This window comes from Oncorhynchus kisutch, linkage group LG19 (assembly GCF_002021735.2).
Source record: "Oncorhynchus kisutch isolate 150728-3 linkage group LG19, Okis_V2, whole genome shotgun sequence".
Lineage (NCBI taxonomy): Eukaryota > Metazoa > Chordata > Actinopteri > Salmoniformes > Salmonidae > Oncorhynchus > Oncorhynchus kisutch.
In genome coordinates, this window is record NC_034192.2 from 38157112 (window position 1) to 38177739 (window position 20628).

The window sequence follows — 20628 nt, forward strand, 5'->3', positions numbered from 1 at the left end:
ATGTGCCTTATCATACACCTATCTGTCATATTTAATTCCTCAAAGACAGGAGAAATTGTACAAATGGAAATAACCATTTTGTTAGACCCTGGCATATTGAGACTCACGGTATGGGCTGTCCTTCCATGCAGCGCGTTCCAAACCCAGGTCCTTCGGTGAGGGCACTCAATAACCGTTGTGTGCTAGCGTCTTCAGGGGCGTCATCGCTGATGAAGAGGGACTGTTCTTCGTACATCCATGGCTGCAGCTCCAGACTGGGGTACTTTCCGAAAGGCGGGACGATGAGACTGAAGACCAGGGCAATGCACACAAACACAGCAGGAAGTACAATCTGAGCAAAGAAACCTTTTCTGGAGCGTTGAGCGTACAGAAACCTCTTCCAAATCAAGGCCACAAACTGCTGCCTCTTCAGACTCCATCCCGTCACCTTGTAGGAGCCTTTACCGTCCGAGCCGCTCAAGAAGTCTGTCTCTCTGGATTCTGGGTCTGCGTCCGAGTCGTTATGTTCATTGTTGTCGTCATCAATCTGGGGTCTAAGGCAGCTCTGGTGGTCTCCACCGAAGGCATTTCCTCCACCAAAGGCATGATTTCTACGACGTCTGCGCAGGGGGAGTGTACCGTCTAGGCAAAAACACATACAAAATAACAACAATTAACAGATGCTGACATGTTCGAGAACCATTCAAGACTTAATAATCCGAGTCATACCCACAGGCGATTTCTAAAGGGTTCTTACCTGAGGGAACTTCTGTGTCAACTCCGTTGTCCTCTGCCACTTTCAGGAAAATCTATGAGGAGATAGAAAAGACAGAAATCAAACACTATTCCCCAATGCAATGTAAAGCACTTTGAGCATCTAGAAACGAGATATCCATCCCGTTATCCATTTAATAATCTATTGTAGTTGTACCTCTTCCAGGGTGGTGTCGGAGACACCATAGCTGGATATGCCCAGGTCAGGGAGGTGATTGTCCATGTCCTTGAAGAGTTCCACGAAGGCTCCGTCCTTGGCGGCGCTGTAGGGTAGGACGTAGATGAGCTCGTGGCCAAGGTTTTCCACCATGCGGGCGGCCGGGACGTGCTTGAAGATCAGGCTGGAGATCAGGGAGACGTCGGGGGGCACGAAGGTACTTTCACAGATGGAAGCTGCCTGAGCAGTTTCTATGGTAGCTACTTCGCTCTCGTGTTCGCTGCCAAGGCCTGCGTCAGAGCTGCTCTCAGAGGGACAATCCTCCTCCTTCTTAGTTAAGGAGACGGTACTGGAGGAGTTGCGGCAGGAGCTTAGGAAAGGTTCTGGGCCCTTCTTGACCAGGGTGAGGTAGTAGCCTGTACCTAGCTGGTTCTTCAGGAAGAGGGAGGAGCCCACGCAGCACAGCTTGCCGTGGGAGATGATGGCAATGCGGTCGCCCAAGATGTCCGCCTCGTCCATGTGGTGGGTGGAGAGGATGATGGTACGACCTGGAGAGGGGAAGGGAAAACAGTGAGTTCTCACACAGGACTCCCCCCAGTAGTTTGTTATGCATTGCTGCTAAAAAGAGGTAAGGAGTTAGTGGTTACCTAGACGATATTGGAGCAAGAGGTCCCAGATGCCCCTGCGGGCGTAGGGGTCGACCCCGGCAGTGGGCTCGTCCAGAATCACAACCTTTGACCCCCCGACAAAGGCCAGAGCCACAGAGAGCTTCCTCTGCATCCCTCCGGACAGTGTGCTGGTCCTGGAAGTGCGTTTGTGCGGCAGGCCAGTATCTATCAGGATCTGTTCGATCTCAGACTTTACCTGTTCCTCAGATAGACCCTTCAGGCGAGCATAGAACCAGATGTGCTCCTCAACGGTCAGCCTGGTCAAACCCAAAAACAAACACGTTAGACTTCATATAACAACTGCTCATAACAAACCAATGTAACTATTGACATAAATATTTCCTGTTTTTGGTCATTATAATGAACTTTCTGTTAAAACTGGTTGCTAATATGATGGACTGGGAACACTTACATGCTGAAGAGAACGTTGTGCTGTGGACAAACGCCCAGACTCTGTCGAATAGCACTCAGCTCCGATCGGATGTCTTTTCCCATGATGTAAGCAGTGCCAGAGGTAGGCGGAAACAGTCCCGTTAGAATCGACCTGACAAATACAAAGATGTCAATACCAGATGAACTCCTTTTAAAATATATAAATGTAACTGTCAACTAAATTTGCATGGGCTCTTGTTCACAGATGGCACCAGTTGTATGTCATTGCACTTACATAGTGGTGGTTTTCCCTGCTCCGTTGTGGCCCAAGAAAGAGGTGATCTGTCCTTCGTAGAAGCCCAGAGTCAGCCCATCCACAGCCAGCTTCTTCCCGTGCCGGTACACCTTGACTAGGTTCTCTATGAAGACACCAGTTTTCAGGTGGGCTGGCTCTTCCTCTATACAGACAGCTGAAGACACAACACAACATAATGTAATTCAAATGGGGTACAATGACCATCACATTTTCTTTTGCTTGAATAAACACACAACTGCTCAAATTAATTTGCCCACCATGTGGATAATCAGTTATTCTGCATCGGAGTTAAATCGGGGTCTTACCTTCACAGCTCCTTCTCTTGTTCTGACTGAAGTCAGTCTTCCTGTTGTCCCCTTCTCCAAACCAGTAGGACTTGGAGAAGAGGAAATACCAGGGCCTGGGAATACCATACTGACCTGAAGGAGACCACAAAAAACACATGCATTCAGAAAATGCAAACAACTAAACAATACAATACAATGCAAGTGGCTTCAACATAAGCCTAACAAAATGGTACCCAAACAGATCCATTACAGTGGAATAGTTCAGCTCAAGGACACCTACCAGGGAAGACGGACTCGATGTACCAGGTCATCACCATGTAGAGGAAGGAGTCGAAGTACATCATGATGATGGCGGTGGTCAGGCTGAAGTCGTCCTCCTCCATGGGGCTATTGAACAGGTTGTTCCACTGGATGCCGATGCCCTGCTCTTCGAACAGGGCAAAGTACTCACAGCCAAAGCCAAAGGCCACTGGGGACAGCAGGCTCTGTAGAGAAGGAGAGATGTTAATACACTACATGACCAAAAGTATGTGGACACCTGCTTGTCAAATATCTCATTCCACAATCATGGGCATTAATGTGGAGTTGGTCCCTCCTTTGCTGTTATAACAGCCTTCACTCTTCTGGGAAGGCCTTCCACTAGATGTCGGAACATTGCTGCGGGGACTTGCTTCCATTCAGCCAGAAAAGCATTAGTGAGGTCGGGCTCTGATGTTGGGTGATTAGGCCTGGCTCACAGTCGTCGTTCCAATTCATCCCCAAGGCATTCGATGGGGTTGAGGTCAGGGCTCTGTGCAGGCCAGTCAAGTTCTTCCACACCGATCTCAACAAACCATTTCAGTATGGACCTCGCTTTGTGCACAGGGGCATTGTCATAGTGAAACAAGAAAGGGCCTTCCCCAAACTGTTGCCACAAAGGTGGAAGCACAGAATCATCTAGAATATCATTGTATGCTGAAGCATTAAGATTTTTGTTCACTGGAACTAAGGGGCCTAGCCCGAATCATGAAAAATAGCCCCAGACCATTATTCCTCTTCCACCAAACTTTACAGTTGGCACTGTACATTGGGGCAGGTAGCGTTCTCATGGCATCCACCAAACCCAGATTCACCCGTTGGATTGCCAGATGGTGAAGCGTGATTCATTACTCCAGAGAACACGTTTTCACTGCTCCAGTGTCCAGTGGCGGCAAGCTTTACACCACTTGGCATTGCACATGGTGATCTTAGGCTTGTGTGTGCCTGCTCAGCCATGGAAACCCATTTCCTGAAGCTCTCGATGAACTGTTCTTGTGCTGACGTTGCTTCCAGAGGCAGTTTGGAACTCGTGGTGAATGTTGCGACAGAGTACAGATGATTTTCACAGTCCCATTCTGTGAGCTTGTATGGCCTAACATTTCGCGGTTGAGCCATTGATGGTCTTAGACATTTCCACTTCACAATAACAGCACTTACAGTTGACCGGGCAGCTCAAGCAGGGCAGAAATGTGACAAACTGTGCCACATTGAAAGTGACTGAGCTCTTCAGTAAGGCCATTCTATTGCCAATGTTTGTCTATGGAGATTGCATGGCTGTGTGCTCGAATTTTATACACCTGTCAGCAACAGGTGTGGCTGAAAGAGCCAAATCTACTAATTTGAAGGGGTGTCCACATACTTTTGTACATATAGTGTATCATATACAACAACAATGCCAATAAGATGATGAGCCTGAGGAGGTAACCAGCAGCAGAAAAAACAATGATGTGACAAAAGAGTTACATTACAAACACATTTCAAAGAAAAAGCTGCCCTGTTTGTAGTGGCACTACACTTAATAACTTAATGAAAGTGGCTCCTCTTATAAAATGTCACATGTGGACAACCAACATCAACTCAAAATGTCTAGTACATATAAAAGCATGACTCACAGCGACTATTTTGGCCCCAAAGCCCACATAGTCCTGCCAGGCCACACAGAGGACGTAGGGCAGGTAGAGGGTGAAGTAGATGATGCCCCCGCATGCCGCCGCCAAGTTGGCACGGGCAAACATTGTGCTGATGAGGAAGCACTGCATGATGGTTACCACGGCAAAGGAACCCAGGAACAGGAAGATGACGCCGGGGTCACTGTAGGGCAGCAGGTTCCCCATCTGATTAGAGGAGAGAGAGGGAGGATTCTCATTGGTAAATAGAGAGGAAGTCAATTAACATCAGAAAAAAACAAAAACATTCTCACATCAACATAAAATATTAAGACAAGTTATTGTCACGATACCTGAAATACTGATATCACTGAAATACCAATATCACTGAAATACTGATATCACTGAAATACTGATATCACTGAAATATTGTGATGCGAAAAAGGATCATTGTCATCCTAAATCCTGGGATACAGTGCAATACCTTGAGCAGCACAACCAGCAGGCCGGCAGAAATTAGCAGGGGGATGAGGCTGCTGATGAACCAGCTGAACCACAGGATGCCATTGTCTAATCCCATGATCCTCATGGTCTCCTTGAGCCTTGCCTCCTTCTCGTACACCACGCTCTTGATGATGATGGCCACAGAGTACATCCAGGCCAGGGTCATGAAGAGGGGCATGGAGCGACTCATCACCCGCAGGAAGCTGGAGGACAGAGGTCATAGGTCAAAGGAGGAAATGGAAGCCATTTTAAAGCCTTGCAGTTAGCCACTCAACACAGATCCCAGGTGAATAAGGTCAAATCCTGCTCGGTGTGACTCACATGTCGTCCACGTAGCAGGGATAGGGCATCTGTTGGATGTAGACTCCCGTCTTCTCCTTGACGCCAGTTACTGCTGTGATGATGCTATGCTCGATGATGTCCTGGAGGTAAGAGAAGCCACCCCAGATGTAGCGCAGGTCCTCAAATGGGTCAGCACGAGGACCAGGGTCCCAATATCTGTTAAGAGAGAAAAAAAGCAACGCATAAACCCCCCTTCCTGTAAACCTATTAATTCCGTCCCAAGGAGCAAGGTTCACAACAAATTCAAATTTTACCAAAAAGCTGAAAGTGATCCCCCTTCACAAAAAAATAAAGTGAGTGTTCAAAATGACCCCAATGACACAGGCATAAAACACTGTCCAATACATCTAGTAGATATATTGGGGCGCTTTGAATCAACATACCCGTCTTTGATCTTGTTGGTGCGCTCCACGTTATCGATGTCCATGCGGATCTTGTAGTTGACGTTGGCCGGCAGTTCAGAGCTGTTGGCCTCAATATCTGGAAACACAATCCCAGCCCAGAACTTCCTATCGTCCAGGAGCGCCATGGATTTGTTGACCATCCTTTCCTCATTGGCCACGGGCTCCATCTTATCCAGGTTTACACACTGTAAGCAAACAAAACGCATTTGTTAAAGGCCTATCCTCATCTGGTCTTGGCCAGGACTAGCAGATCTATTCACATGCTGTAAGGGGGGGGGGGGGCTTTAAATGGAATGTTCATCAGGTTCCTGGCTAACTTGGTCCAGCTGTGTTTTTCTTTGCCATTTCCCATTATACAGTGGAAGAGGTTGGGGCAAAGTAAAATGGCTGCAATTGACTACTGTTTCCACAAAGAGAGGGCAATGACTGGAATGAAAACTCTCAGGCCCAAAGCACCTTGATGTGTTTCACTTGATGTTTTAACGCCTGCAATTATGTAATTGGTATGTATTGCAGAAGGTGCTGAATGGGGACTTTACCAGAAAGAGAACAAAATTTAACTGAGGCTAAGAAAGGGGCCAAGTGACTGTGTGTGTGTGCGTGAGCGACACATAGAGAGACAATGAAAGAGAGCGAGACCTCCATGAAGCGGGATATGCTCATGATGGCCTGGTCCGTCTCGTTGAAGACTTCCCTCCAGGTGAAGGCTGTACCGTGGGGATGCGTGTCCTGCGAATGTTTGGTCAGGAAGTTGGAGACGTCCTCCACAGTCCACTCTGAGCCCGCCAGTTGGGAGGTGAAGAAGCTGCCAGTGCCATTGTTCTTCAATAGGGTCTGGGAGAGAGGAAGGAAGAGCAGGAGAGTGACTGTGAGTGGACTTTGTGGTACCGTCCCGCATCTCTCCACAGGATGCCAGTGTTGAGGGGCTGCTTCCCATCATGTATTTTGTTGTATTGCTACTTGCTCTGTTACTGTGTCATGTCCTGGGTGTTGTCTCTGAGTTATTATTACAGATGCCATTCTATAAGCCAAAAGCATTTCAAAACTGAAAAGAAAATATTGTATAAGGTATTCTACAATGGTGCTCTACATAAGTGATGTTGGCTGTAGTAGAGACAACAGATGAGTCAGACATACCCTTACTAGGTCCATGTGTTCGCTGCTCTCCATGAAGGTCCAGACCTTGGGCTTAATTTCCTCCCACATGCCCCCCAGCTCTCTGAGGACCCCCAGCTCCTGGAATGTTCTGTTCACCTGAAGGAGAGGGCAAGATTGGGACTGTTGGTGTTCTGCTAAAACTACTACTGGGACCAGTGATGTACTGTAACTAAGAGGTATAGTATAACTGATACACACCTCGTGGATGATCTTCTGTGTGGCTGGGGTGTCAGGGGTGTACAGGATCTTGCCCATGAGCAGAGGCTTCAGGGCCTGCCAGATCATCCTGGACACGGGGCTGGACTCCATGTTCCTCATCATAGCGTTACAGTATGGAGCTGGAGGGGGTCACAGAAGGAACAATGATGTCAGGTCCAGACAAGAATGTCACAACTAGCAAAGAAATTGGTTCCCCGCTAAAAAATGTTTGAATATCACTGAAATACATTAACATAAAGGAGAAGTTGCCTACTGGATGTGTTGTCGTAGGCAGAGATTGGCTCCTCCCCGTTGGTTGTGTTGTGGTTGCCGAACAGAGCCTTGTAGTTGTTGTCCTCGTACCAGTTGAGGGACTTGATCTTTAGTCCGCCACCCTCGGGATGGCCACAGACGATGCGCGACACAGCCTGGTACATGTGGCTGGGGGAGGATGTGGCGTTCTCCGTGAGGAAGATGATCTCGTTACGCAGGTCTCTCCAACTCTTCATGCTGGCCAGCTATTTGGGACACAAATGAGTGTGATGTTAGCAAATGGGGTCAGGGGGTCATCTTGTAGGATGCAAATGGGAATGTGACCTGGACTTGGAGCAATTCATTGTGATTCAAGACCAGCTTGTTGACATGGTGAGATGGATACATATTGTTATAAGGCAACTTGTAAATGTGTTGTAATGACTGTGTGTTAGTCTTCGCCTTGTACCTATGACCTCAGCACAGCCATGCTAAAACCACAGTAATACACGCCCCTTGTGTGTTAATGCCTTATTGTTCATTATTATTATTATTTATTTTTAAAGCTATTATGGTATTTTACTACCTTGGTTTTTTATTTATTTCGACTTTATTTAACCAGGTAGGCAAGTTGAGAACAAGTTCTCATTTACAATTGCGACCTGGCCAAGATAAAGCAAAGCAGTTCGACACATACAACAACACAGAGTTACACATGTAGTAAAACAAACATACAATCAATAATACAGTAGAAACAAGTCTATATACAATGTGAGCAAATGAAGTGAGAAAAAAAAGGCCATGGTGGCAAAGTAAATACAATATAGCAAATAAAACACTGGAATGGTAGATTTGCAGTGGAAGAATGTGCAAAGTAGAAATAAAAATAATGGGGTTGGTAATAATGGTTCCTTGGCTGACCAGCGCATTTTTACAACATCCTGATTTTGCTACCTTGCATTTCTGGTCAAAAATGTATCTTCATACCGAATAAAAAGGCGAGACTCAGAGTAGACTAGGAGCAGACTTAGCATTCAAAACACAACAACAGACCTCACAAGAAGCCTGTAAAGCGTGTGTGCTAACTGTCCTAATGCCTTGTAATGCACAACGCCTTGTAACAACATTCGCACAATACAGTGCTAACAAATGTGTCCTGTTATGTCTGCACAGAAAAGCTAGACCTTTTGTGGCAGAATTGCCATTCTATGTTTGACCTCTTCTCTCTCACTATCTATTTCTATCCTTCTTTTTCTTCGCTCTCCAAAGCTGGTTTCCTCACCCAGTATGGGAAAACAAAGAAAGTCAGGAGTGAGAAGAAAATAAGTGCCAAAGGGAAAAGGTTACTCTTGGTCATTCATCACTGGGGAGGAGGAGGAGACGTGGTCCCGACTGTTGACTCTCCCAGAGCCTATTTGACAATGTGGTTACATACATGCCAGTCAGGCCCTCCCATCTCCTCTCCTTCCCTCCTCTCCATATAGACGGACCTGACTCAGCCCAGCCACGACAGCAAGAAGGCAGTCACATGGTTCCAATCGAGCCAAGGTGGCGCACCTGGAACAGTGTGTGTGTGTGTGTGTGTGTGTGTGTGTGTGTGTGTGTGTGTGTGTGTGTGTGTGTGTGTGTGTGTGTGTGTGTGTGTGTGTGTGTGTGTGTGTGTGTGTGTGTGTGTGTGTGAGAGAGAGAGAGACACGGGGGAAACAGCTGTACATACTGAACTCTCACACAATAAGTCATAACCACACAACAGGAGCTCTGGACCCCTGAGTTGTTTCTAGGGCGTTGGTTGGGGTCGAGTGGCCATACCACTACATAACTCCAGGGTAATGTGCCAAACCAAGTAATATTTAGTGACTTAGAGTTTCTTGACATCTTCAGATACATTGTTGGGGTTAGAGGGCAACAACGTACAACAAAGTGTGTCTATGAAGCGCTGGGGTTGTTTTAGTAACCCCTAAAGACTGTACACTATACTGTAGTTAAGGGCCTTCATAAACACCACATAGCAGTTCTACATAGCTCAAATCTAATTTTATTGGTCACATACACATATTTTGCGGATGTTATCACGGGTGTAGCGAAATGTTTATGACATGGGTATGCAGCTGCAACATACCATGTGTTTGCGGACATAAGAATCTATGTATACTTATAGGGGGTTATCCTTATTGTTGTAAGCAGAGTAATCAACAGAGCACTGACTGGTTGAGAAAACACAGACAAAACACTTGGGTAGTCAGGCCCGCCATCGAGCCAGTCTTATTTTTGCCTCCTGTTTGTTGTCATAGGGGCATGCATTCACCTTGTCAGCTAAAGTTAACTTTCCTTTGCGTAAATGCTGACTTGCCTGCTAACTTGTTTAGAAACCCTTCTCTCTTTGTTCAGCTGTTCCCAGTCATCTATCTCCTGAGGAAATCTAGGCTCAGAGACACTTGATACCAATACAGTTACTGCCAAGTTACTTACAAGGCTGTTTTCTATTGCTGTGGAGGACAGTATAACTGACAAAGCAAGAAAATAGCAAGAACACAACGAGAAGAGATATTCGCAATATAAGAGATATCCTCAACATATGTGTCAGGCCTACAGTACTTGACTTCATTGAAAGAGGTGAATGCCTCCTTCCTCTTCTGTTCTCATATCTTTCACAGGAGGAAACTGTGATTATCATCACATTAAAACATTGGCCAACAGTTGTCCTCGACATTAAGCTGTTGCTCAAACGTCTAGGGACCAACTGCCTCTCCAATTGACTTTCTAGCTACATGTATTAGCAAACCAAACAAATTGGGTCAGGTTATCAGGCAACAAACAAATACTGCAGGGAGTTGAGGGGGACAGCACAATGCCACGTGCTGTTTTTAAGCCAACCTCTCCTCCTGTATGCTGTGAAACTTCAAATAAGACTAGATGAAAGGTTGGGGTGGGGTGAGAAATATGTGGTGGCCATTTTGTAATGATGGGGAGAAAAAAACTGCTGTACACTGAGTGTACAAAACTTTAGGAACACCTTCCTAATTTTGAGTTGCACCCCATTCTTGATACACACGGGAAACTGAGTGAAAAACCCAGCAGCATTGCAGTTCTTGACACAAACCGGTGCACCTGGCACCTAATACCATACTCCATTCAAAGGAACTTAAAAATTGTGTCTTGCCCATTCGCCCTCTGAGTGGCCCACATACACAATCCATATCTCAATTGTCTCAAGGCTTAAAATCCTTCTTTAGCCAGTCTCCTCCCCTTCATCTATACTGATTGAAGCGGATTTAACAAGTGACATCAATAAGGAATCATAGCTTGGAAAGCAGTTGTTCCTAATGTTTTGTTCACTCAGTGTACATCTAAGGGCCTTTTCTGTCTGTGGTCCAGCCAACAGCAAACTGTTGATCTTAGGCAGGAGTGTTCGTTAAGACAGTGATAAAAAGAAACATCGTTATAAACAAGAAATGTACTGGGCAATCATAATGGGGGAGGGGGGGGGGGCAACAGAAAACCTTATAGTTTTCATCATGTAATAAACTGCAGTGATGACAGTGATTGTCTACCTCCAAGGCCAGGGAGCCCAGGCTCTCCAGGAGTTTGTCTGTAGCCTTGGCCACCTGCTGGACGGCTTCAGGTTCAGTCCTCACATCCTTCTGTGGAGGGAAGAAGTGTCAATTCACACACATATAGAAAAGAAGAACAGTGACTGTTGTTTTCAACTTTGAATTATTACACTCATATAACAGTCAATACAGACTGAAAACTCTTGTTTTTCTTAAAACTGCATTGTTGGTTAAGGACTTGTAAGTAAGCATTTCACAGTAAGGTCTACCTACACCTGTTGTATTCGGCGCATGTGACAAATAAAATTTGATATCTATACAATAATATTAAACGGGTGAAAGTAACAACAATAACATAAGAGTAAACATTTTGTTATCAATAATGTCCTGCAGTTTTAAAGCATTTTTAATATGCAATGAGCAGAAATATTACATGTAATTTTTTTTAATTATTTTTTTTACCTTTATTTATTAGTGACCCATTCAGTTAGGGATTGGTGACTCATTAGTTAGACTTTGGTTTGTTTTGACTGTGGGTGTTCCTGCCTGTCACTGCGATTCGGTCAGTGGGGTAGCCAGTCTGAATTGACATTTTAGGAGGCTGACAGCGAGGTCAGTGCAGTCTTTCATGATACCGGGGTAAGGACAGGGTCTGAAGTGCCTCAGTATAACTGGAGTATCCTCCTAGGATGGTGCGGCACGCTCTTTTCTGAATAATCTCCAGGTCATCAGGATAAGCCTGGGTCAGTGAGCTGTTCCAAGCAGAAGCAGCATACTCCAGGGTGTGGCATGTGTAGCTGGTGTAAATGCTCACCAGGTCATCCTGTGGCACATGGAACCTTTTAAAGCGGTTGGAGGATACAACATTTTCTGTTGCTCTTGGTTACCATAGTAACAACCTGCTCACCCCATTGTAAGTCCTTCTGTAACTTTACCTCTAAAATCTTCACACCATCACACACTTTGAAATCCTGACCCTCGATCCGGAGAGAGCATGGACAGGTGGATTTCTTGTGAAGGTCACCGTGCACTTGGCAGGGTTCAGTAACATTTTGCTTGCATGAACCCACGTGTCCAAGTTGTTCAGGGCTGTTGTGGTGTGCTGATGTTTCCTATTGTCCACGTGTTGACCATATATATTGTCAACATATTTCCACCTGCTGTCGACATCCAGGGCTGCACTATCTATGACCGGAAGGAAGATGAGAGGACCCAGAAGAGTTCCCGTTGGCTCCTACCAGTCTGAGAGGCTGTCTTGGAAGTGTACCTGTTGTTTGCGGATGGGCATAAAACTGCAGAGCCATGTTGTGAGGGCAGGTCTGACACCCATTTGGATTACGCGTTCAATGGGGATGGTGTGGTCGATTTTGTCAAAGGCCTTGGAGAAGTCAGTGGTGATTAGGGCTGTTACTTCGACCGTATTACCGCCACACTAGCTGTCACGTGGTGACTGCAGTCAAATTCCAGATGATCATTTAGTCACGGTAACTAGGCTTCTCCAAAACTGGGCTCTGATGCTGCTGATGGTCATTAGTAGCCTACCAAACTTGCTAACTGCCAGTTGCTAATGGCCTGGTACTCAGCGATCTATTGTCCCGCTAATCACTCTGACATCAATGTAAATGCAATCGAAAATCACATCAAACACTTCATGAGGGCCCATGAGCTCATGTTGCGCAACATTTCTATAGGCTATGAAATTGCTTGAGAAAACTGAGTTCTGATGGCCTTTATTAAAAAGAGGATCCCATCAGATTTCTATAGGCTAGGCCTACTATATTTATTTATCAGCTTTCCTAATATTAAGCACATTGCTTTGCTTTACAACAGGAGTAGCCTACCTGGCAAGAAAGAGACCCCTTTTCCGAAAGGTGCATGATAATGGTCCATTCTAAATCAAAACTAATTCCACACATATATTATTTAGTATATGTAAAGACAACATTAAATTAAGAATAGTCTGATGAGTGACAATATTATCCCTTGTGAACGATATATTATCAATTGTGAATGATGCCCAGCGTGTGCAGAAAGGTAAGAAACAGACTTTTTTTGCGATTAAAAAAAAATCATAGTCATAGTAGATCTTTACGTTATATTAATGTTTGTATCACAATTGAAGTGGCCAAATAACTCCAAAAGGTTAGCCCACAGGCCGAGAACCCTGGGAACACGGTTAGAGAGCACATAGCCTACAGAGCCTTTGTGAAACATGTGTTCTTAGGAGCCCAGTCATTGTGCAATCGTATGTGAAAACAGAGTTGACTGGCCACTGTTTAAAAGAGGATCCCAGGTTTCTTGTGCTGCTATGTTTACTGCTAAATTCTGAAGCACATGAATCGGCTTTAGAACCTGGCAGACATAGGAGGTGCTTGCAGTTTCAAGCTTTGGGGAAGCAAATTGTCACCATAAAAATGCACTTTCATAATAAAGCAGTCCATGCATCTGCACATTTGCAGATACTGTAGGCCTAAATAGTGAATATGCACAGTTAGGATATTGCCAATTAGATAGGCTATAGTGTTGTTCATTCGATTAGGCAGAGATTTTTGATAACTAAATGAAAGATTCCTCTTTTCATCGTCTTCTATTTACAACAATAACCATTTGCTTTCCAAACTATGTATTCCTGCGTTTGTATTTTGAAATATTTGCGATATGCCTGGCTTGGCCTCTCTACCTTCCACAGAAGTCACAACTCAACAATAATCTGCCCAAAATGTGCCTTTCCACAATGTAAAAGCTACATGATCCTCTGGCTAAATCATGCTTTAGTAGCCTATTTTGTATAATTGTATTTATTTCTGTAGAGACAGTAGTAGGCTAATTAGGCTATATAATTGTGTTAATTTAATTCAGTTTACTTTAGGAAAAGCTTAGCTGCCTATGCTTGCATATTAAAAATGTATCCTCAAAACACTTAGTCTAACGTTTGTTTCACAACTAAAGTTGCATAATAAATAACTCTAAATTAAGCATATAGGAGGACCGTTTGGGGAAAATATCCTTGCTATTTTATTCAGTTTTATACTTCATATTATAAAATGAAATTAAATAATGCCACGGAATTCTAAGCAAATCTTGTCTGCTAAATTAACTAGTGTAGCCCACAGCCATACGACATAGCCAGATCAAGGCCTAACATAAGGACAACTCAGAATATGCTACTCTGTTCTTCTGAAATAGACTACATTTTCATCATATATATTGTTTTAGACCTGTCTAAAATAAATAATGGATTTATTGAGATAATGTAGCCTATATTAAATATATTTATTTAACTTCTTAAAATGTAGATGTTTCAAGTGGCTTATCGGCTATGCGTGGAAGCAAGGAGATGCTAAACGTGTTTATGTTAATGAATAGTCAATTACTGGTTGCTGGTTTCAATACCCAAGCCGGCAAGGTGAAAAATCTGTCAATGTGCCCTTGAGCAAGGCACTTAACCCTAATTTGCTCCAGGGGCGCCAAACTACTATGGCAGACCCTGTAAAACAACACATTTCACTGCAACTTTCCAGAGTGAGACAATAAAAACATATTGTTTCGATTTCGATTTAATAGCACCGTATATGCCCTAAGGTCTTGTTTAACATGTCTTGTTCCCTAAAGGCTACAAAAAGAAGAACCAAAAGAGGGACACAAACACACTGTTTCTTGTATAAAACTATCATCAGAATAAGGAAACTGACCCTTGGTGGCATGTCAGAATGGGGACAGGGGTCAGAGAAGAACATGTTGCCCTTGACTCCTTAATGTTTATCATTGTGGGCAGTCAAACTGTACCTGACTGACAAGGTGATACAATCTGCAGCACTTTTATAGATAGAAATCACACTAACTTCTCTGTCTGGTTTCTAGGAACCTTGTTTTCCATCTATAAACGTTACAAAATATGCTGTTGACGTGCAATTTCTGCATTTTTGAATTCAATTCATGATCTAATGTCTGGGCAAGGATGTTAATGATATAATTCCCTGACACTGGTGCTAAGGTGTGGAATTGGAAGTGACCTTTATAAAACTATGATTCAGAGAGAAGTGATACTAATAAATGATTACCATTTTAAGATTGAGGGGCCAAAATCCTCTCTTTGATGGCAGTTAGTTTTGAAACATATCACCAGGCTACAACTAGAGGTAGGTCGACAGGGACAAGCAACAACATGCCTCCATCTACACGTATCACTTTCTTTCTGATCTTCTGCTTTCCCCCCTACACTTTGTTTCTCGACACTGTGCATGTCAGTGATTAAGTCACCTGGATTTGGTCTTTAAGGAGAAAAACAATAATCCGCCTAGTGACCATTTGTTCTTACCCGTATGGGTTTGAGGAAGTCCAGGTTGTGGAGGAAGTGGCTTTCTGCCTGGTTGAGCCAGGAGCCTGGGGACACGCAGAGCATCTTCTGGACCAGACTGGACACCTTGCTGTCTGTGATGGTCACAAAGTCCTCTACTCTGGTGCCGTTGCTGCTGCACAAGTCCCTCAGGTGGACACCGAAGCCTTTGACCAGCACCTGGAGATGGAGAAAGGTCAGTGTGTAATGTAGAAATGACCCAGTATTTCTTCAGAGTCGAGAATAACGTCTAGTATTGAACATTCTCCAGGTTACATTGCTAGTCCAGAGGGGTAGCCCTGCTTCATCACATTAATAGCTAGCATTTCATAACGAGTAGACATGGTGACAGCGGACACACTTGTTTAATGCCTCTTGACTATTCAAAACTCTGTGATGTAGCCGCTATTTACTATTTTATTTTAATTGTATTTATCTTATATATTACTTTTACCCATTTTAAAAGAGAATTACCGACTTGTAAAAAAAATCCAGGCAATTATAAGTCAAATCCAATCTTACTTTGGATTTGACTTATAATTGATTTATATTGATTTGATCATTTGTTGCCTGTAATTTAAATAGATTGGTATAAATATTTTCAAAAATGTATGGATCATCCTGATTTGGACCATATAGATTAATGCGACACAAAAGGATCCACCTTCCTCGCAAATCATTCCTGACTATTTGCAAATTCAGATGAACATTTTTGTTAATTAATTATTATTATACCTTTATTTAACTAGGCAAGTCAGTTAATTAAGAACAAATTCTTATTTTCAATGACAGCCTAGGAACAGTGGGTAAACTGCCTGTTCAGGGGCAGAACAACAGATTTGTACCTTGTCAGCTCGGGGATTTGAACTTGCAGCCTTCCGGTTACTAGTCCAACGCTCTAACCACTAGGCTACCCTGCCACCCCACACCCTTTGAGTTATTTTGTCCATGACAGAAAATTATTTCACTACCCCATTCTTTTTTCCAAGCAACTTCATCTAAGGATATAGAGTGAGTTTCCTGTAAACAGTATATGTTATATTCCTTTTCTTTCAGCCACGTAAAGACTGAACTTCTTTTTTTATAATCTACTAAACCAGTACAATTATAACTGGCTATACCCAATACCATATCTATATACTATTCTCAGTCTAAATTTACCATAATTAGTGCCTATAAAGTTACTGCCATAAGAGTTATTAAGACAGTCAAAATGAGAGATTTCACATGTCTGATGTTTAGAATTCAAGAAACAGGTTCTAGCAATATGTGTTTTATTCCCTTGCCTGTTTGCCTGTTTGCCTGTTTGCCAATGCCACAGATGTTAGAAAATGTAGTCAAGATATTATGTGTGTAGTAAATCTGAGTAGGTTGATGTGTGTGATAATGGATGTGATTTAGTGAGTGTGTATGATATCTGGATAAGAGTAATACTATAATGTGTGATGTCCAAATAAATAATAACCCAGATAAATTGTATGGTTGAGTGTCTATGTGTGTAACATGAAGTGAGTATCGCCTTAATATTCAGAATGATAATTGTAATCCCATAATCTTATCACCATCATAGTTGCATTATAATTACATTTAACATCATTTTCATAGAAAAACACATCCCAGAATTTCCATAGCAATTGACGTTTCACATGATTATGAAAGAGACCTTGCATTGCTCTAGAGACGGCTTCACTACAGTACAAATGTATCCCGTACAATATGTTATCATTCCCCAACGTCCCTGTTCTGATATCTTCCCATTGCTTGTTGTTAACATATATAAACATGTAGACAAAGACAAACAAATGACAGACAAACAAAAAACATTAAATGATAGAAAAGTTCCCAACAATAGAGAGAAGGGAGAGAAGGGGAGGAGAGAAAGAGAGAACGAGAGAGATCAAGTGTGTGTATGTATGTGTCCGTATGTGTAAGCGAGCGTGTAATTGAGTGTGTGTGTGCTCATGTCAACTTCATAGTGTTCAGATATTTTTACAGAGTTTGTCCACAATGAGAAAGGCATGCTTACCCCTCTCACTATGTTGCCTCTGTACAGGATACAGACTCTTGCGACGTTTGTTTATGTCCCGGGGAAATTGGTAAATGAGACCTTTCGTTGGTAGTGTTCAAATTTTGCGTTGACAGGTCGGGGACCCTTAGTCTTGTCACTCCGAGCTCCAAGTCTGTGCATTCGGTGGAAAGCCACCTTGTTTATAGTCTCTACAGGAAGTTTCAAGGCGGATTGCAGTGAAGTTTATGTCACTGAAATAAAGACACTACTGACCTGCTCTGTATTTGCTGCTACCTGCAACAAATGGACAACATGGGACCTGCTGAGAGGCTAAGAGGGAAATAATGGACAACATGGGACCTGATCTGCTGAGAGGCTAAGAGGGAAATAATGGACAACATGGGACCTGATCTGCTGAGGGGCTAAGAGGGAAATAATGGACAACATGGGACCTGATCTGCTGAGAGGCTAAGAGGGAAATAATGGACAACATGGGACCTGATCTGCTGAGAGGCTAAGAGGGAAATAATGGACAACATGGGACCTGATCTGCTGAGGGGCTAAGAGGGAAATAATGGACAACATGGGACCTGATCTGCTGAGAGGCTAAGAGGGAAATAATGGACAACATGGGACCTGATCTGCTGAGAGGCTAAGAGGGAAATAATGGACAACATGGGACCTGATCTGCTGAGGGGCTAAGAGGGAAATAATGGACAACATGGGACCTGATCTGCTGAGAGGCTAAGAGGGAAATAATGGACAACATGGGACCTGATCTGCTGAGAGGCTAAGAGGGAAATAATGGACAACATGGGACCTGATCTGCTGAGAGGCTAAGAGGGAAATAATGGACAACATGGGACCTGATCTGCTGAGAGGCTAAGAGGGAAATAATGGACAACATGGGACCTGATCTGCTGAGGGGCTAAGAGGGAAATAATGGACAACATGGGACCTGATCTGCTGAGAGGCTAAGAGGGAAATAATGGACAACATGGGACCTGATCTGCTGAGAGGCTAAGAGGGAAATAATGGACAACATGGGACCTGATCTGCTGAGAGGCTAAGAGGGAAATAATGGACAACATGGGACCTGATCTGCTGAGAGGCTAAGAGGGAAATAATGGACAACATGGGACCTGATCTGCTGAGGGGCTAAGAGGGAAATAATGGACAACATGGGACCTGATCTGCTGAGAGGCTAAGAGGGAAATAATGGACAACATGGGACCTGATCTGCTGAGAGGCTAAGAGGGAAATAATGGACAACATGGGACCTGATCTGCTGAGAGGCTAAGAGGGAAATAATGGACAACATGGGACCTGATCTGCTGAGGGGCTAAGAGGGAAATAATGGACAACATGGGACCTGATCTGCTGAGAGGCTAAGAGGGAAATAATGGACAACATGGGACCTGATCTGCTGAGAGGCTAAGAGGGAAATAATGGACAACATGGGACCTGATCTGCTGAGAGGCTAAGAGGGAAATAATGGACAACATGGGACCTGATCTGCTGAGAGGCTAAGAGGGAAATAATGGACAACATGGGACCTGATCTGCTGAGGGGCTAAGAGGGAAATAATGGACAACATGGGACCTGATCTGCTGAGGGGCTAAGAGGGAAATAATGGACAACATGGGACCTGATCTGCTGAGGGGCTAAGAGGGAAATAATGGACAACATGGTACCTGATCTGCTGAGGGGCTAAGAGGGAAATAATGGACAACATGGGACCTGATCTGCTGGGAGGCTAGGAGGGAAATAATGGACAACATGGGACCTAATCTGCTGGGAGGCTAGGAGGGAAATAATGGACAACATGGGACCTAATTTGCTGGGAGGCTAGGAGGGAAATAATGGGCCATGGGCATGTTGAAGAACTACTACACTGCTTTTCATGGTGTCCAGGATGTGGTGAACTGATCCTAGTAATATGCCTCATAATATTCCTCATGGGGTGGCAGGTAGCCAAAAGGATGCTGGTTCAAATCCCAGAGCCAAATAGGTGAAACATCTGTTGAGCAAGGTACCTAGCCCTAATTGCTCCTGTAAATTGATCTGAATAAGAGCATCTGCTAAATGACTCAAATGTATATGTCATAGAACTTTGGGAAGGTGGTATTTTTCCTCTTACCTTTTCCAAGTTCACGTCGGCCTCAATGATCTGGCGCACGGCGTGTTCCGAGAAGGAGGCGTTTCGCAGAAGGAAAGTGGACAGGGTCTCATTGTTGTGGAGGAAATCCTTCAGCTTGAATCCTGTGGGAAACAAACACAACAACTTGTTCAAACCAGCTCTCTCCTATACCCTGACATTACTAGATGTGTGTGTACGGAATTGTCTTATTTTAGTAGACTTATTTAGCAAATGTTGGTTGTTCCTTCTGCCAAATCATACTATTTTCCATAGTCGTGGGAACTGCATTAGCTTTCAACCTCATTAAATGTTGTCATGGAGCATGTGCTTGCTTGCTAGTTACTCAGGTGACCAACTCGAAAACGCTTGGCGCAGGAGTTTAGGATTATTTGGATACGTTTTTTTGTTGTCTTTTAAAGTTCAAAAGAATGTTTGGAAATGAATAAAACATCCCAGAAAAGGTTGGGTCTATATCAGAGGTTGGAAAGAAGTGCCAGAATACACCATTTCCATCATTATGTTATCTAAAATAATCAACCGTTGACGTAGACCTGTGGAGAAGGAAGTGACACACTTCACATCTTCAATCACAGGGTAATTCCACGGTCACGGAATTACGCTGAGTCTCCGGTTTTTCACTTTAAAATGTATGCCAAACAAAAAACATTTTCAAAGCTTAACAAACCATACAACGCAACATATTCTGTGTAAAATTGTTCAAAGTTGTCCTTGTGCATAGTTGTATGGTTTGTTAAACCTTTAAATCCATGGCTTGTGTTTGATATAGATTTATACATTTTAGAGTCTCAGCGTTACTCCGTTACCATGGAATTGCCCCAAAGTAACGCTCCGCTAGCACATTCACACTGAAAAACACTGGATCATACACAAACTGTCTGCAAATTGTCTGCTAACTGCCCCTCCCCCCTCACTCATTGGCTACTTCCCTCAACTCCTGGGCCCTTTCAAAGAACAAAAGCTGGAAGTGAGTCCAGTCACTAGTACTGATAGCAGTGGGGGGTTAGGGGGACAAAAGGACAGTAGGTGGCAGATTCCTGGAACATTAGCTAGACGGCCGTTTGAAGACAGACGAGGTGAGGGGGTGGGGGTCAAATTGGGTCTCAGAAAATCTGGAGCCTTTGCAAAAGCTGACAGACTCCATTTTGTTTTACTGTCTAGAACCCCTGTAAATCATTAGAAACGATTGTCAAAAGGAGTTACAAATTAGCAACAAATTTTACGCCAATGAACCATGAACATGCGTTAGAATTTAGTGAC

General features: G+C 43.8%; 1 protein-coding gene across 2 annotated transcripts in view; it reads right to left on the reverse strand.

Annotated features, from left to right (window-relative positions):
- Positions 1-20628, reverse strand: part of LOC109864794 (phospholipid-transporting ATPase ABCA1) — a 39923-nt gene that overhangs the window by 6388 nt on the left and 12907 nt on the right. For both annotated transcript variants that reach the window (XM_020452744.2, XM_031797034.1), the window contains exons 6-24: positions 19351-19472; positions 15185-15382; positions 10867-10956; positions 7338-7581; positions 7064-7203; positions 6845-6961; positions 6347-6541; positions 5687-5892; positions 5283-5459; positions 4942-5164; positions 4464-4685; positions 2834-3038; positions 2572-2685; positions 2246-2420; positions 1991-2122; positions 1558-1835; positions 911-1458; positions 737-788; positions 108-621 (exon numbers count right to left, since the gene is read on the reverse strand). In XM_020452744.2, coding sequence (XP_020308333.1) covers positions 108-621; positions 737-788; positions 911-1458; positions 1558-1835; positions 1991-2122; positions 2246-2420; positions 2572-2685; positions 2834-3038; positions 4464-4685; positions 4942-5164; positions 5283-5459; positions 5687-5892; positions 6347-6541; positions 6845-6961; positions 7064-7203; positions 7338-7581; positions 10867-10956; positions 15185-15382; positions 19351-19472 — 3952 coding nt within the window. The remainder of the gene's footprint in view (positions 1-107; positions 622-736; positions 789-910; positions 1459-1557; positions 1836-1990; positions 2123-2245; positions 2421-2571; positions 2686-2833; positions 3039-4463; positions 4686-4941; positions 5165-5282; positions 5460-5686; positions 5893-6346; positions 6542-6844; positions 6962-7063; positions 7204-7337; positions 7582-10866; positions 10957-15184; positions 15383-19350; positions 19473-20628) is intronic.